Raw genomic sequence first — 14,999 nt, forward strand, 5'->3', positions numbered from 1 at the left:
TTAAAAGTTTACCGTGGCTTGTGACGTTTCGGGGACGCGTGGTTTTCACAGGACGCCGGCGATGATCAACCCTATTTGTCTTATTGACGCCGCCTGTCCTTTGGGGTCCTCAGAGCACAGTCCTAAGTGGCCTTGAAATCCCAGACAGAGTTTAACTTCCATCAAAAGAAACATCTCCTTCAGATGGAAGAGGCACAATTTGCATTTAAAACAGCCAATTTCTGCTGGTTTTTTTGTCGTTGTTTAGCGATGTGAATAAGGACAAACGTGGTGGGCCCAGACGCTCTGTCCGACTTGGTGTTAACATTTGTTGTTGTTGTTGTTGCTTTTGTTTGCTTTTTATTTTTTAGCTCCTGATCCTTTCAGATTCTTTTTTTTTTTTTTTTTTTTTCTTAGGACCTAGATGTAAAATGATTTTGTAATTTTTCAAGCAAAAATAGCAAAAACAAATCTGGTTATGTGGAAGTAAAGTAAAATATCTTTGAGTTTTGGAGTGCCGATGAGTCAAAACAAGCATTTAGTAGGTTTGGAAATTATGTTGTTTTTGTACCAAAACAAATGATCAAGAAAATAATCAGATTAATAGAAAATAATAATTTTGTTTTTTCTTGAAGGAAAAAGTGAACAAAATGCTCTGTGGCATCTTTGTAATTGACCAACAGTCCACAACCCAAAATACATTCAAAAAACGATGAAAAACAGCAACTGAGAATAATTTTTAAAAAAATAAGCTCTTGGTGATTTTTCGTAAAAAAAAAAAGTAAATAAAATAAAAACAGCACTCAAACTATTATTTAAAAGTTGCTGACGAATCCATTAATCACTTGATGTTTTAATTCTAATCAATCAGCTGCATGACAACCTTTAATGAGTCATATTCAAAAGGGGAAAACGAAACAAAAGATGACGACTGTGCAATACTCCTCTACTCTGTCACGAACCTTACTTTGAGGAATTTCTCGTCGGTGAGGGAAGCAGGAGTCGACTCTCTCTGGTCTGAATGAGATTACGACTGAACAATACTGAGCCTGAAGACGATTTTTACACACACATGCAGCTCGACCGCTACGAATGTGTATTTCTGTGTAATTTGTTTGTGTGTCTTGCGTGCATATTTATATTGTGCCTTTGACCCTCATCTGTATGCATAATCTCAAAAGGGAAATATGTAACTTTGTTTTTGGTTTGATACACGTATCGCTGCATCGTTATATTATCCAAAGTGTTATTTTACTTCTTTCTTCTTTTTTTTTTGTTTAACTCGATACTTTAAAAAAAAAAAAAAAAAAAAGTGCTGACAAGATTTTCTTTTGTTACAAAGATTTTGAGTTGATTATTCTGTCTGCACTGTTACTGAAACTATACATCCATCACGGCGGGGAGTGTGTGAAGAAGCCTGCTTTAGGAAACGGGCTCACGATGGTTTATTGCTACTTTTGCTGGGGAACGTTCTTGTTTTTCATACTTTCGTTTGAGGAAAATCTCTCAAAAAATAATGTCCGCTTTGTTTTCGGATGTTTGCCTCCCTTTCGAAGAAGAAGAAGAAGAAAAAAAAAAAAGGAGATCGCATTTATTTTGCTGCTGTGAAACGCTTCGCACCGCTTCGAGACAATCACAATCTGTTATAAAATGGTATTTTTTAATGCAGGTCCCATGACGAGGTGAAACGCAGCTTTAACAACGTGAGCTCTGCGGTCGTTGGGTGTCGTACTACCTACGTGAATTCAGGAGAATTGAGCAGTCCTCACTTTTTTTGACAAAGATTTGTTAAAACTGAGACCATTGCATCTTTTCAGCTTTATTGAATGTTTATTTCTTTACCGTGTCTGCATGTCATGTCTGTTTTGAAGTGTATATACCATGGCTGTTAAAAAAAAAAAAAAAAAAAAGTCCATGCAATGTTTAAAGGATTATACTTTTCGATGTCCTTTTTTTAATTTTTTTTTTCGATGCCAAATACTGTTATTTTTAAAAAGCTGTTTGTTTTTTTAATTTTATTTTATTTTTCTAATGTGTTTCATCTCATCTGCAAGGACATGTGAGGGTCATGTAGAGAGCCTGGATGTGATCCTGTAAACTGAACACTTATCATAATAATCAATAGTAATTTAATTACAGTAATCAATACCCCCCCCCCCCCTCCGCCCCATCAGTCCTGTAGGGTTTTCCTGTGTACCTGAGACACTCAATACAATGTAAATACATTTTAAAATGTTTCAGACTCAAGTTTGTGTTTATTGCTTGTTGTGGTAAAAAGCTACAAAAAAAATACAAATAATTAACAACAGATATATAAATATAATATTTTTTTTTTTTTAAATTTCAAATTAACTTACAAATAAGGCATTCTGGAAAAACTGGAAGACCATTGAGAAAACCTGGTAAACACTTGGATGCTCCAGTACAGTACTTATAAAACAGTGGTTGGTCGTTCCTGCCCAGACATATGCAAAGACATAATTTAACACAACTAATAAATAATGCTGTTTTCTGTGTGAGTGACCACTTGTAATCAGGTCTCACTTCCTCGCTTTGTATTCAATTGATGATTTAAGCTGGACCTTTACAGATAAAATCATTATTTTCATAGTTTTGAAACGGTGCTGAAAGTGCGTCCGAGAAAACATCTCAACAACTTGGACCTTCATTAAAGCCGGATGACCTCGTGTCTGCTCGGTCGGGGGCGGTTCGGGGAGGAGCGTTTTGCTGCTCATCTTTCCCACACAACCCTGTGATCTCTCGTGAAAACCGCCGGTTGACTGACATCTGCATGACTCCCGTCCTGACCTCGGCTTCCCGTGGCCGCCGAGGGATGCAGGTCAGGAGTAGAAGCTCTCGGCCTGCTTCCTCATTCTCCGGTTCAAGCGTGTTGGCGGAGCGGGCAGACTGCGAAATGCGACGCCACAGTCCACCACGTCTTCATCGGGGGAGTCCCCCTTCAGCTCCTCCTTACCGAGGCTCGGATGGTAACACTTATAGTACAAAAGTTTCAACAAGAGACCGACGATGTAAAGTGCAACAACGCAGACGGCTTTCATTATAACGTTCAAGTGTGGCACGACGGGTGGACCCGAGGTCATCTTCCAGCACCACAGGCTGCAGAGAACGGAGACGTCCACCAGTATCCAGGCGTGATAGAGCAGAGTCTTGTTCCTCGTCTTCCCGTCCACCACGTTGAACCAGTCGACGTACCAGATGAGGCCCACGGTGGCCCGGTACAGCCACTCTCCGCACTTGCACTCCATAAACTCCGTCTTGGCTCGCCAGGCGCAGAAGAAGAAGACCAGCCACGAGCACAAGAAGTGGGCGAAGATGAAGCAGGGCAGCACGGAGGCGAAGAGGGCGAGGGCGGTGAGGCGGGACAAGATGAGGAGCAGGTTCCAGAAGAAGTACACGATCGACGACTTCACCGACTGCTTCTCCTTGTCGGGCAGGAAGGAGCGCAGCGAGCGGTGGTACATGGTCACGCAGAAGGCGACGGTGGAGGCCGAGAAGACGGTCTTCAGCACTGAGGAGGATGAGAACGGTCTTCATTACCGACTGTATTGCTCTAGTTAATGAGTTTCTGGATTTTAAAAAAAAAAAAAAGTTATTCCTCTTTCATTAAAGGTGATTTTTTTTTTTTTTTTTTTTTTTGTAGTAATGAACAAAACAACTTTCAAAAAGACAAACATGCAGTTGAGGTTCAAATCGTCACAAGTTTTTGGTCTGAACTGGCTCTGATACAACAGTCTCAGTAAATCCTCCATTCATGAAGGTTATAATATATGTAATATAATATATAACAGTCATTTTGGAGGCTGAAGTTTGTGGTGCCGTTGAACTGTCGCATTTTACAGAGAAGCAGTTCAGTTACTTTTTTTTTTTTAGGTATTTATAGTAAATGGGACAAAATAATGTAGAAATACTCACATAAAATACTTCTAAATGTGTATTGACACTACCTGACTAAATATACTTCCTAACACTCAGTTTTCAGTAGATCATCATCTGCAGCTCGTTTCTATTCCAGGACTTGTAATGTAAAAAATAAATACTTGCAAGTGATTCATTCATGCCTTGAAATTGTCACTGAAGTCACAGTGACTCATGGTTTCCCCCCCCTCCCCCCTCCCTCCAAACACACACACACACACACACACACACACACACACACGACACGCTGTTGAGGAACCGACCTTCAATGTGGTCAAGCCGGCTTTCCCGCAGGATGACGGAGAGCATGAGGACGAGCTGAGGGGCGCTCTCCGAGAACGTCTCGAGGATCCGCAGCATGCTGAGGTCGTGGTTCATGTACACGGCGAAGCCCTCGGGCTCGCCCCGCTTCGAGCGGAAGTTCTCCCAGCCGGTCAAAAAGACACCCGCATGCCTGAGGACGGAGAAGTACGAGTCATAACCAGTTTACACCAAGTCAAGCAAAACACACTGACGATATTGAGACGGCAGGTATTCAGGCATTGGAAAAAGAAAACATTCAATTGCAAGCATTGTATTCTTAATATGTTGGCAGAGGAGAGCTCTGAAATCCGATCAGCTCGAAAACAATGATGTGTTTTGGGATTCTTGAGTGAATGTCGACACACAAAAACAATGCAAAACTTTTCCAGTTTTGTAAAAAAATATTTAATCCAGCTAGACCGTTTGCTGAAGGCTGAAGTTACACATTATGTTCTCTGCTGCACAGAGCCGGTGTTAAGACAGGATTTCCCAGAAACAGGAATGTTTTCAGGAAGAGGCTCTGAGATAAGAGAAACTTGATCGAAACCAAAAGAAGCCGAATCGAAACAGTCCGGTTGCCATTCCTGTTCTCTCTGTTCAAACAACCCGAAGCACTTTTCTTTTTTTTTTTTTAAAAACATAATTAAACAGTTTACACAACCTGAAATAGATTCCCAGCTGGAACACATGCAGGAGCTTCAAATGGTTGTAGCTCAGCTTGCTCCCAAACTTGGTCTTCATCTCGAAGTTGTCGTAGCTGTACCACAGCCAGCTGTAGACCTGCACCAGCACAGAGGAGCCCACGAGCAGCAGGAGCAGGACGCCGAGGCACACGTAGGCCTCGTCCTGGTAGAAGGACACCGCAATCAGGATATCCAGGACAATGTCTGCCAGGAACATCGGCAGGCCCACACAACTGAAGAGGAAATCCAGAAGGGAATACTTGAACACGGCGCCGGTGACTTCCATACCGCTACCGTCCACACCTTTCCTCTCTGAACAGCTGTTTACACGACGCTCGGCTGGGTCCAAATACAGCAAAGAAAGAGGCAAAGTTCAGCGTTTGAAAACCTCTCCTCCGACAATGTGACACGCCTTCATTTGGAGTCACATCTTAAAGGCATACTGAACCACTTCCAACACGACCTACTTAAAAGCCGTCACTGTCAATCAGACTAGTCGCACTGTGACTGAGTTTCCTGTTAAAACCTTGAGTTTCATCATTCACCATCTGCAACGAGTGTCTCCGAAACAGAAAGAGAAGCGGATACCAGGAGGGATTGAACATGTTTGCCACTTTAATAATTGCACATGGCAAATGAGGTAAAAAGTGAGCACCCGGTCGTGGCCTTGACCTTTGATTTCTGCAGAGACCGTTTGTGTGAACATTCGCGGAGATGCACAGGCTAAACTGAAAGATATTCAACGTGCGAAAATAACACAGAAAACAACAAGTTAGAGGAGATTTAAATAAACACAGAATAATGCCTTTTTTTTCTTTTTTTTTTAACATGGAGACGAAGTAGCGTCGAGTCCCTGAACGCACTCAAAACGGGCGTTTAGAAAAGTAGTGAGCGGTTCAATTTACATTCAAAAGATTGGAGGAGCAGCAGCCGACAAACACGGCATTTATAAAACGCCGTCACGTATTCAACTTCAGAAATACAACCTGTACTGCAAAAATCAGTTAAAGTCAAACAAACCTTTAACAATTGACGTCCAAAATATTCTGATTATTGATATTAATACTCAATACAATATTTATCAAATCGCTTTGGATTTCACTGGAATAAACAAACGCTGTTCATTTCTTACTTCTTGCTAATTTTGTATTTTTAAAATACAAAATACACAACAGCAACAACAACAAACCATTGACCAGGAGAATATATAAAAACTTATTAAATACAATTTCTTTAGTAGAAAATGTATCAGTTTAGTTTAAGAAATTAGCTTATTAAACTATCCAGGCTTAATACGGAGTCCACAGATTTTTTTTTTTTTTTTTCCCGAACCCTTTTATTCTGCGTTACCCGTCGCTTTGATAAATATGAGGGTGGATGAGGAAGTTCAGAGCGACGAGCACGAAGGAGCTATAAACTTCTTGAGGAGCGACTCGAAGATATGTTGCTCGGTCTCGTGTCGTTTCACAAATGCGCCTCGACCAGCGGTACAAAAAAAACAACACGTGTACAGTTTACTTCCTCATAAAAGTTGCAGCTTCCTCCTGCTCTCTGTTGGCAGAACTGCTTTGTGGATTTTTATGTACGCATGTAAAATGACATATACTGCGAAGGTGATTTCATCCATTGATCCCAAGTCATGTTGTACCGTTTGTTGCTGAACCTGTATTATGGCCTGGAAGTGTCCGAAGCATCTGGCAAAGTGTGCAGCACACAGCGGAGACGGCCCGCAGCGAAGCACCGCTGCATCGCGTCGTGGCATTTACCGGTCTAAATTTACTTTATTTGAATTTATTTATTTAAATTTATTTACTTTAAATTTATTTTAGTAAATTTAATAAATTTATAAATGTATTTATTTATTAAATTTATTTATTTAATAAATAAATAAATTTATTTTAAATCAATTTACTTTATTTAAATTTATTTACTTTGAATTTATGTATTTATTACATTTATTTATTTAATAAATAAATAAATTTATTTTAAATAAATTTACTTTATTTAAATGTATTTACTTTAAATTTATTTATTTATTAAAATAAATTTATGTATTTAATACATAAATAAATTTATTTTAAAGAAATGTATTAATTTATTTAAATTGATTGACTTTATCTGAATTTATTTTCTCGGCTCTATTCGTGCCATCTAAATGGTTTCTAATGATTCATTGTCTATGTGTAGAAATGAGCGGCGTGGCAGGCCATCCGTTTGTTGAGAACGCGGGAGGACGCGGCGGCGCCGTCCTGGATGGAGAAGTCCCTGAAGGACACGTCTGCGTCGGGCAGATCGTCGGGCGGTCCGGGGTCCCTCACCGGGGGCCGCCACAGTTTGGGGTGGAAGCAGCAGTAGTAGAGGGCTTTGAAGAGCAGTCCCAGGAGGTAGGCGAGAGGCAGAGCGACGAGCAGGGCGAGGGCGTACGGCTCCGACCGGACCGGGTCTCTGTAGCACCACCAGGTCGCCAGCAGGATCCCTCCGTCCGCGGTGATGAAGGAGTGGTAGATGAAGCCCCGCCCCCGCGTCCGACCCTCCGCCACGTTGAACCAGCTGAAGTACCAGATGAGCCCGACGGTGGCCCGGTAGAGCCTCTCGCCGCCCGCGCTGTCCATGAAGTCCGTCCCCTGCCGCCACGCCCACGCCACGAAGACGGGCCACAGGAGGAGGAAGTGGGCGGCGACGCACCCGGGCAGGACGGAGCAGAAGAGGGCGAGGGCCGCCACCCGCGGGGCGATGAGCAGCAGGTTCCACAGGAAGTAGATCAGGGAGGAACCCCAGCCCTGCTCGGCTTTGCCCGGGAGGAAGGAGCGCAGGGAGCGGTGGTAGTCCACCACCATCCAGGCGATGGAGGTGGTGGAGGCGGCGATGCTCACGACTGCAAAACAAAAACACAGAAACACAAGTTCGATCGAGATGAAGTGAAGCAAACGAAGCCGGAGAGAGAGAGAGAGAGAGAGAGAGAGAGGACGCACACTGGACTGTCCGGGCCTTGTTGGTGGACAACATGACGTAGATCATCAGGGTGAGCTGAGGGGCGCTCTCGCAGAACGTCTCGATGAGGCGCAGCATGCTGAGGTCGTGCGACAGGTACACGGCGTACTCGGACCCTCCCTCCTTCCGCCACCAGACCCGGAAGCCCCGGCGTATGGCGGAGATCTGCCTGGGGAGGGAAGGCCGTGAGAAATGAGAGAAACCGAAAACAATGGAAGCAATCTGGCGTGAAGAATCAGGATCACTTTGAACTCGTCATCATCTCATTATCTCATTATTTGTGCATTTGATGCTTCAGTTTCCCCCCCTCCTCCTCCCTCCTCCCCCCCCCCCTCCACTGAGATACTGGATTTACTGGTTGCCACACCTGAAATGTGACGTTTCCTTCAGTTATCCTGCAGAAATACGGTTTGATTTTTCTTCATAAAACTAGAGAAATATCCTAAAGTGTGCCAGCTGGTTGTTGAAACTCTTGAGGAACCGCGCATCACTGCAGTTACATCCAAAAAAAACAAAAAAAAACCCAGGTCTAAGTCGGTCCATCGTGGAGGAGTTTCGGTGGTACCGACCCAGACATGTATACCTGCAGAGAAAGCCCAGCTGGAGCACATGCAACAGGCAGAAGAGCTTCACTCGGCCCCCGCAGAGCACCGCTCCGGCCCCGGTGTGCGCGGGGAAGCCCGGCAGCTCTCGGTCGTACTGGAACCAGAACCAGCTGAACATCTGGACCACGAGCGACGAGAGGACCATGAGGCCGACCAGCACCGCGAACCAGAGGACGTCCCCGCGGCGGTAGAACTCGGCGGCCACCCAAACGTCGGAGCCCAAGTCCACGAGGAAAGTGCACAACCCGACCAGGGAGAAGGCGAAGTCGACCCAGGAGTACTTCGAAAAAGTTCCGCGCTCCATCGCCGCAAGCGGGCGAAACAAAAGCCGAACCCGACCGAGCGACCTGTCGCCGGGGTGCTAACGTCGTGTCCCGTTATCTCCCCCCCGGAGCGGGTCCATGTTCTCCACCGCGGCGACGACGAAAAAGTTCCGTGGACCCTAACATCTCGGTGTTGAACTCGGACCCCCCCGGCCCGGAGTGACCGCTCACGAACCTGAAGAGTGAAGTTGTGAAGAGGAGAACAGCTGGTGTTACTTTCTCTACCAAAACACTCGGCGCTTAACCCCGCCCCCCTCCCGCATCACGAGTCCGGGGTGAGCCGGTGTGAACTTCAAACAGCGCTTAAAAAAAAAAACCAACACAAGGTTTATACACAACATTTATCTTCAACAATTGTGATAATCTACTTCTCGTTTGAGACATTTTTTTTGTGAGTAGAATAAAAAAATAAATAGTTCAACTCAAATGTGATTATTTGTTGTTGTTTTTTTTTGTTTTTTTTGCTGAAGACGTTCAAATTCACTGTTTCTGGGATTTTGTGTCACGTGATCCTGTAAATATCACTTAACGCTAAAGAAATAAAAGTTCATATTAAATGGTACGAACTGATAAAAAAAACAAAAACGAGTCAACTACCTGTCTGCTAAATTTAGTTTATTGACAGAAAATATCAACCTTTTTAACTCGTTAGTTTAGACGATCGACAGAAAATATATCTTTAATATTTTGATCACGGTGAATGTGTTTAAACACGCCACACCCCCATCTGCGGAAAGCGACCAATAAGAATGAGAGGAGCGTGTGACGTAGTCTTTCCCTCCCCCCAGCCTCGCGCCTCCTCCGTGTGCGCTCGTTCGGTAAGCACGCAAAATAAGCCACACCCCCCTCTGCGGAAAGCGACCAATAAGAATGAGAGGAGCGTGTGACGTAGTCTCCCCCCCCCCAGCCTCGCGCCTCCTCCGTGTGCGCTCGTTCGGTAAGCACGCAAAATAAGCCACACCCCCCCTCTGCGGAAAGCGACCAATAAGAATGAGAGGAGCGTGTGACGTAGTCTCCCCCCCGCCCCCCAGCCTCGCGCCTCCTCCCGTGTGCTCTCGTTCTCTCCGGTAGCACATTTCGGTAGCACACGAAGCTAACAATATGTCGCGGGTGTACATCGGACGGTTGAGCTACAGAGCCCGGGAAAAGGACGTGGAGAGGTTCTTCAAAGGCTACGGGAAGATACTCGAAGTCGACCTGAAAAACGGGTACGCTTTGAGGCTCGCGGGTTTGGCCGCGTTTGTTTGAAGGCTTTAAAAAAAAAAAAAAAAAAAAAAAACCCGTCGGGACCAGGCCGCGCCGCGCCGAGACGAGCCTGCGGGCTTTGAGGCCTTGTTGACCGGACTAGCCTGCTGACGTTAGCGCGCTCGTGTGTGCGACATTTCTCCGCGACTTTACACGAACGTATTAGTCGGATATCTCCCTCTATATATATATATATATATAAATATACAAAAGAAAGTTAAGGGTTGGAGATTTGCGATATTCTGCTTAATGTTTGCGCTTCGTCGACGCCTGTTAGCTCGGGCTAACTAATGTTGGACGTGGCAATGTCACCGCCGGGTGTTTGTGTTTAAAGCGAACTGTTCACTACAACTACGAAACTGCATTTCGAAACACTTTATAAACGCATGCACAGCCTTCCCCGTAAGTTAAGTCCTATCAACGTGCCGGTACATCAGCTGGTGTCCTCCACCTAAACGTGCATTCACTTTCACCATCGGTATATTTCGGATTATATATATTTATATTTATTTATTTTCGGGGTCTGTAAATTGTCAAGAATCTCAGAAGTGCAGATTTAAACAGCTTGTTTTTTTAATAATTTTATCAGTACAAAACAAATGCACTCACTTTACTGAATAATGCTCGATTTATTTTTTTACAACTATATATTTATGTCGATTTTTTTGTTTTGTTTTTTGATGTGCCTCCAATCCAACATGTTTTTTATTTATTTATTGGCCTTAGATAATACAGCTGCTCAGTGCACACTTTAAATGCATGAAATGAAAAGAAGAAAAAAAAATGCATCCAAGCTGCTCCATAACTTTTTTTTTTAATGTAAATATTGGTTGTTTATCTCAATTCCACTTGCAGGTTTTCAAGTTCACATCATAAAGGATTTTCTGTATTATTTTTTTTCTCCCCCCAGCCGTGAATGAATTAATCTTTGCTCTCTGTTTGAGAGACAATTGATGTGAAACAAAGGATTTGGTTAAATATAGCAGTTATAGCCAATACTGATCAGTTAAAAAAAATAGTTTTAAAATGCATTGATCTGCCTCATTCAGTTTAACTAAATCAGTAATTAAGCCGGTGTCTTGTATGAATGATGTTTAACCAGTTGGTGTAAACTTGATCCATTGTCACCCGGTGCTTAAACGTGTCCCCGTGTCCCCGTGTCCCGGTCCCTCCTCCCCTCCCACCTCTCCCTGCAGGTATGGGTTTGTTGAATTCGATGACCCTCGCGACGCAGACGATGCCGTCTATGACCTGAACGGCAAAGAGCTGTGCGGGGAGAGGGTCATTGTGGAGCACACCAAGGGGCCTCGCCGGGACGGAGGCTACGGTGGCGGGAGGAGTAAGTATCTAGCGGGGAGTGTTGTCCTTATTTCACATGAATGATGTCATTTGATGAGGGGTTTCATTCGTTACAGGGAGTCGCTAAGTATCAAAGGGGCGAAAGAAAAATAAAAAATTGTAAGCTTGTCCTTGGTGGCTGATGTGCATTCAATTTATATCATAGTGATCATGATCCGTTTGATTCTGTGGATGGTACTTGAGAGTGGGGCGAAGTGGGTCTGGGCTAAAACGAGGGCCTAAATATTGTCATCTTGGTGTTTGGCCACGAAGTAGAAAATCATATCTCCACCCATGACTCGTAACAGGAAGTTAACTGTTGCAGATAACGCGGTTTTCAAGGTTTTTTTTAGTTTTTTTTTTTTTTTAGTTTTTTTAAGTCATTGAGCCACACACACATCCACACACATCCACATCCCCTGATGTGATAGCATCAGTATTTCCTCTTGTTCTGAGCTCAATAAGCCCCCCAACCTCCCCCCCCACCCCCCTGTGTGTTAATGGTCTTTTTTAACATACAGGCGTGTCTCAATTTCTGGATTGAACACGGTAGAGAAGCATCGAGCGCCACTCAACTAAGCACTGAACGCTTTTAAACAACAACAACAACAACAACAGCGGGCGTGGGGAGCAGGTTTCCTTATCGGCATGATTAAATTTGTGTGCACCGGAGCCACCAATGACCTGAAAACGATCTTTGGGTTTAAAACTTTGTTATGGTAAAACTAATAATGCAGCTACATGTGAATATTGTGATGGGGGAAATGGCTTACTGGTAGGATTATCAATGTATTCATTTGAACACTGTAAAAAAAATATCTATTTGATTGTCAAAATATCATGTAATCTATTGATGTCTTAGTCCGTTTATATTTTTATTTAAAAATGATTGTCAATTTAAAGGTAAAGATTTAACAAAGAACCTCAATGTTTTAATTGAAAGAGTCCTTTGCTGACTGCCTGCCCCTATTGCTGGCCATGGTGTCCCCCCTTTCCAAGAGTGTGGTTTGACCATTCTGGGCCCCTGGGCAGACCAAAAAAGGGAGCCATTGTGAATGAAGACCGCTTTTCCCATTAGGCCCAGGCCGGGTGGTGAGGATGCCATGGGGGTTAGGAACAGATGTGGGTTCAGCTCTTATAGGTGCCTGAAAAAAAAGAACATGTTTTGTAACAGTGAAATGTTTTTAGATAGGATAGCTTAGAAACTTGCTTTAGTTCACCGTAAGTACTTCCTCGATCAGTTATGATTTTGGATTTGATTATTATTTTTTTTTTCTATTTTGTTAAAAACTGATTGAACTTTTACCAAAACTGATATTTAACAGTTGTTGTTTTGGCTTAAGCTTTTTAAATGAATAAATAATTAGGATCTTTTAGGATTTTATAAAAAAAAATTGTATTGTTTTTTTTTTTTTAAGGCTTTTTTTTTTAACTTTGCTTTTTCCCTTCATTGTTTCCTTTTCCCAAGTGAATATTGCTATATTTTTTTTTGTAGTGTGTAGCTTGGAGTTTAGTATAATTGCACCACCACAGTTACTCTCCGGTCCTCATTATTTCCTCTGTTTCCTTGTTACCTTCGAAGGTGGATATGGGCGCTGGAGAGACAGATACGGTCCACCTATAAGGACAGATTATCGACTTATTGTTGAGAATCTTTCTAGCCGCTGCAGCTGGCAGGACTTGAAGGTAAGACATTGGAAATACACCGAGGTTTGTCATTTTAATCTTGAATGTTGTCTTTGTTTTTTTTTGTTTGTTTGTTTTGACGTCAAGCTCGTCAATAACATCTGGTCACTGCGCTTGCGCGCGCGCTTCCATTCCTCCGCAGGACTATATGAGGCAGGCGGGGGAGGTGACTTACGCCGACACCCACAAGGGTCGCAGGAACGAGGGAGTGATCGAGTTCAGGCTCTACTCCGATATGAAGAGGGCTCTGGAGAAGCTCGACGGCACCGAGGTGAACGGCCGAAAGATCCGGCTCATCGAGGACCGTCCCGGCGCCAAACGCCGCCGCTCGTACTCTCGCAGCCGCAGCCGGTCCAGGTGAGACGCGACGCCTTTTTGCGATCGCAGCGGTCACGAGCGGAAAAATAATGGGAAGCGGAGACGGGAGATGACGCGTCGCTAACGGTTACCGTGTGTCGTTTCCCCCCCCCCAGGTCCCGCTCCAGGAGCCGCAGGTCTCGCAAGAGCCGCAGCCGCAGTGAGAGCAGCAGTCGCAGCCGCTCCCACTCCAGGTGAGAAAGCAAATATATTATGGATCGGAAAACATTTTTGGTCTCTAATATCTTTAATGAGTTCATTTGTACTCCTGTGTTCAGGTCTCAAGTTTAAAAAGTCCACCAAAAGTCCTTTCTCGGTTGGTTTTGTCAAGGAAATAAACCAGTTCTGATGTTTGTTTTTGTTTTGTTTTTTTGTCCACAGAGCTGCTTCCCGCTCTCGCAGCCGATCTCATAGCAAGAAGAATAAGAACAAGATCAAGAAGGAGGAAGAGGAGCGCAGCAACGGCGCTCAGAAGAGCAAAGACCGCAGCAGGAGCCGGAGCCCAAAGAGCCGCAGCCCCAAAAGCCGGAGCCCCAAGAGCCGCAGCCCCAAGAGCAAAAAGATCAAGAAAGAGGGCAAGAAGGGCAAGAAGGAGGAGTCCAGGTCCATATCTCGCTCTCGCTCCAGGTCCCGTTCTCGATCGGGAATTAAGGATCGCTCGAGGAAATCCGGCTCCAAGGGCCGCGAGGAGCCCAAGAGCGACGACGAGGGAGGCGACGGGCCCGAGATGGGCTCCCGCTCCCGCTCCCGCTCTCCCGTGGAGTCCAAATCCAGAGCCAGGTCTCAATCCAAGTCCAAATCCCGTTCCCCCTCACCTGCCAAAGCCCACTCCCGATCCGCCTCCCGGTCAGAGTCCCGCTCCAAATCCCGCTCCCAGTCTCGTTCTCGCTCCCGCTCCCGTTCCTAGTTCCGATTTTGGACTGTTTGTCATGAGCCCCGATCCCAGTGTCTCCCGCCGTCCTGTATTTACATTCCCCGAACCCCCCGACGCGACCCCTGCCTCCTGTTTTTTGATAAATAGCTGTAGAACACCAGGCACACATGCTCGATGTCTTTTATGCACAGGCGACCCCATTTCATTTGACTTTTACTCCACATATTTTTTCATTAGAGGTGTCTGTAAAATAACAGGGTGCAATCTGAGTTTTATAAGTTTAAATGATGGTATGATATGTGTCTTAGCCTTTTTTAAACAAATGTAGAAGCATACTGTTTTTGTCGATATGCTGGGTGGGAGTATGTTCCTACATCTCACATTTGTGGAACCCTTGTATCATTTTGTTTTCAGATTAAAAATGCCTGTTCTGGACACATTGTTGGATTTTTTTTTTTTTTTTTTTTTTTTTTGGTAACAGATCAAATGTAAATTGATAAAAATGTCAATTGAAGTTTTTGGGTATAATATTGTGTTTGAATTGCTTTTTTTTTCTTGACCTATCTTGAGGACCAGTTTTCTATCAGCTGATGAAAGTGGAAAAGAGCATTGCATACCTGTATCTGATGTCAGCCCCGTCTTACGAAGAAAGGTCGGGTGATATTGTGAATTAATTCAT

The 14,999-nt window shown here is 44.2% G+C and overlaps 3 protein-coding genes across 4 annotated transcripts; 1 reads left to right on the forward strand and 2 right to left on the reverse strand.

The window, feature by feature from the left end:
• Positions 1 to 2,163: 2,163 nt before the first annotated feature.
• Positions 2,164 to 5,250, reverse strand: LOC138634183 (XK-related protein 8-like). The gene is made up of 3 exons (XM_069720871.1): positions 4,880 to 5,250; positions 4,179 to 4,369; positions 2,164 to 3,508 (listed from the first exon to the last, which is right to left on the reverse strand). The coding sequence occupies exons 1-3, from the start codon at positions 5,185 to 5,187 to the stop codon at positions 2,820 to 2,822; spliced, it is 1,188 nt and encodes a 395-aa protein (XP_069576972.1). The 5' UTR covers positions 5,188 to 5,250; the 3' UTR covers positions 2,164 to 2,819.
• Positions 5,251 to 7,038: 1,788 nt separating this feature from the next.
• Positions 7,039 to 9,069, reverse strand: LOC138634166 (XK-related protein 8-like). The gene is made up of 3 exons (XM_069720846.1): positions 8,476 to 9,069; positions 7,874 to 8,061; positions 7,039 to 7,776 (listed from the first exon to the last, which is right to left on the reverse strand). Exons 1-3 carry the CDS (start codon positions 8,799 to 8,801, stop codon positions 7,079 to 7,081), a joined length of 1,212 nt encoding a protein of 403 aa, XP_069576947.1. The 5' UTR covers positions 8,802 to 9,069; the 3' UTR covers positions 7,039 to 7,078.
• Positions 9,070 to 9,862: 793 nt separating this feature from the next.
• On the forward strand, positions 9,863 to 14,755 carry srsf4 (serine and arginine rich splicing factor 4). 2 transcript variants are annotated; one of them, XM_069720890.1, is made up of 6 exons: positions 9,863 to 10,028; positions 11,262 to 11,404; positions 12,986 to 13,089; positions 13,232 to 13,446; positions 13,563 to 13,640; positions 13,828 to 14,755. In XM_069720890.1, the coding sequence occupies exons 1-6, from the start codon at positions 9,922 to 9,924 to the stop codon at positions 14,351 to 14,353; spliced, it is 1,173 nt and encodes a 390-aa protein (XP_069576991.1). In that variant the 5' UTR covers positions 9,863 to 9,921; the 3' UTR covers positions 14,354 to 14,755. The 2 variants fall into 2 exon arrangements, with proteins under 2 accessions (XP_069576991.1, XP_069576992.1); XM_069720891.1 differs by lacking the exons at positions 9,863 to 10,028; positions 11,262 to 11,404 and adding an exon at positions 12,482 to 12,525.
• Positions 14,756 to 14,999: the final 244 nt, after the last annotated feature.

Source organism: Brachyistius frenatus, unplaced genomic scaffold, assembly GCF_029030835.1.
Source record: "Brachyistius frenatus isolate BFR_SWC_R1_liver_20210118 unplaced genomic scaffold, ASM2903083v1 Contig_253, whole genome shotgun sequence".
Lineage (NCBI taxonomy): Eukaryota > Metazoa > Chordata > Actinopteri > Embiotocidae > Brachyistius > Brachyistius frenatus.

Coding starts and splice junctions, on each gene's coding strand:
- LOC138634183 (XM_069720871.1), bottom strand. CDS start 5,187: ATGGAAGTCACCGGCGCCGTGTTCAAGTATTCCCTTCTGGATTTCCTC. Junction 4,370..4,879: donor CAGCTGGGAATCTATTTCAG/GTTGTGTAAACT, acceptor CTCCGTCCTCAG/GCATGCGGGTGTCTTTTTGA. Junction 3,509..4,178: donor CCGGCTTGACCACATTGAAG/GTCGGTTCCTCA, acceptor CATCCTCCTCAG/TGCTGAAGACCGTCTTCTCG.
- LOC138634166 (XM_069720846.1), bottom strand. CDS start 8,801: ATGGAGCGCGGAACTTTTTCGAAGTACTCCTGGGTCGACTTCGCCTTC. Junction 8,062..8,475: donor CAGCTGGGCTTTCTCTGCAG/GTATACATGTCT, acceptor TTCCCTCCCCAG/GCAGATCTCCGCCATACGCC. Junction 7,777..7,873: donor CAAGGCCCGGACAGTCCAGT/GTGCGTCCTCTC, acceptor TTTGTTTTGCAG/TCGTGAGCATCGCCGCCTCC.
- srsf4 (XM_069720890.1), top strand. CDS start 9,922: ATGTCGCGGGTGTACATCGGACGGTTGAGCTACAGAGCCCGGGAAAAG. Junction 11,405..12,985: donor AGGCTACGGTGGCGGGAGGA/GTAAGTATCTAG, acceptor TTACCTTCGAAG/GTGGATATGGGCGCTGGAGA. Junction 13,641..13,827: donor CGCAGCCGCTCCCACTCCAG/GTGAGAAAGCAA, acceptor TTTTGTCCACAG/AGCTGCTTCCCGCTCTCGCA.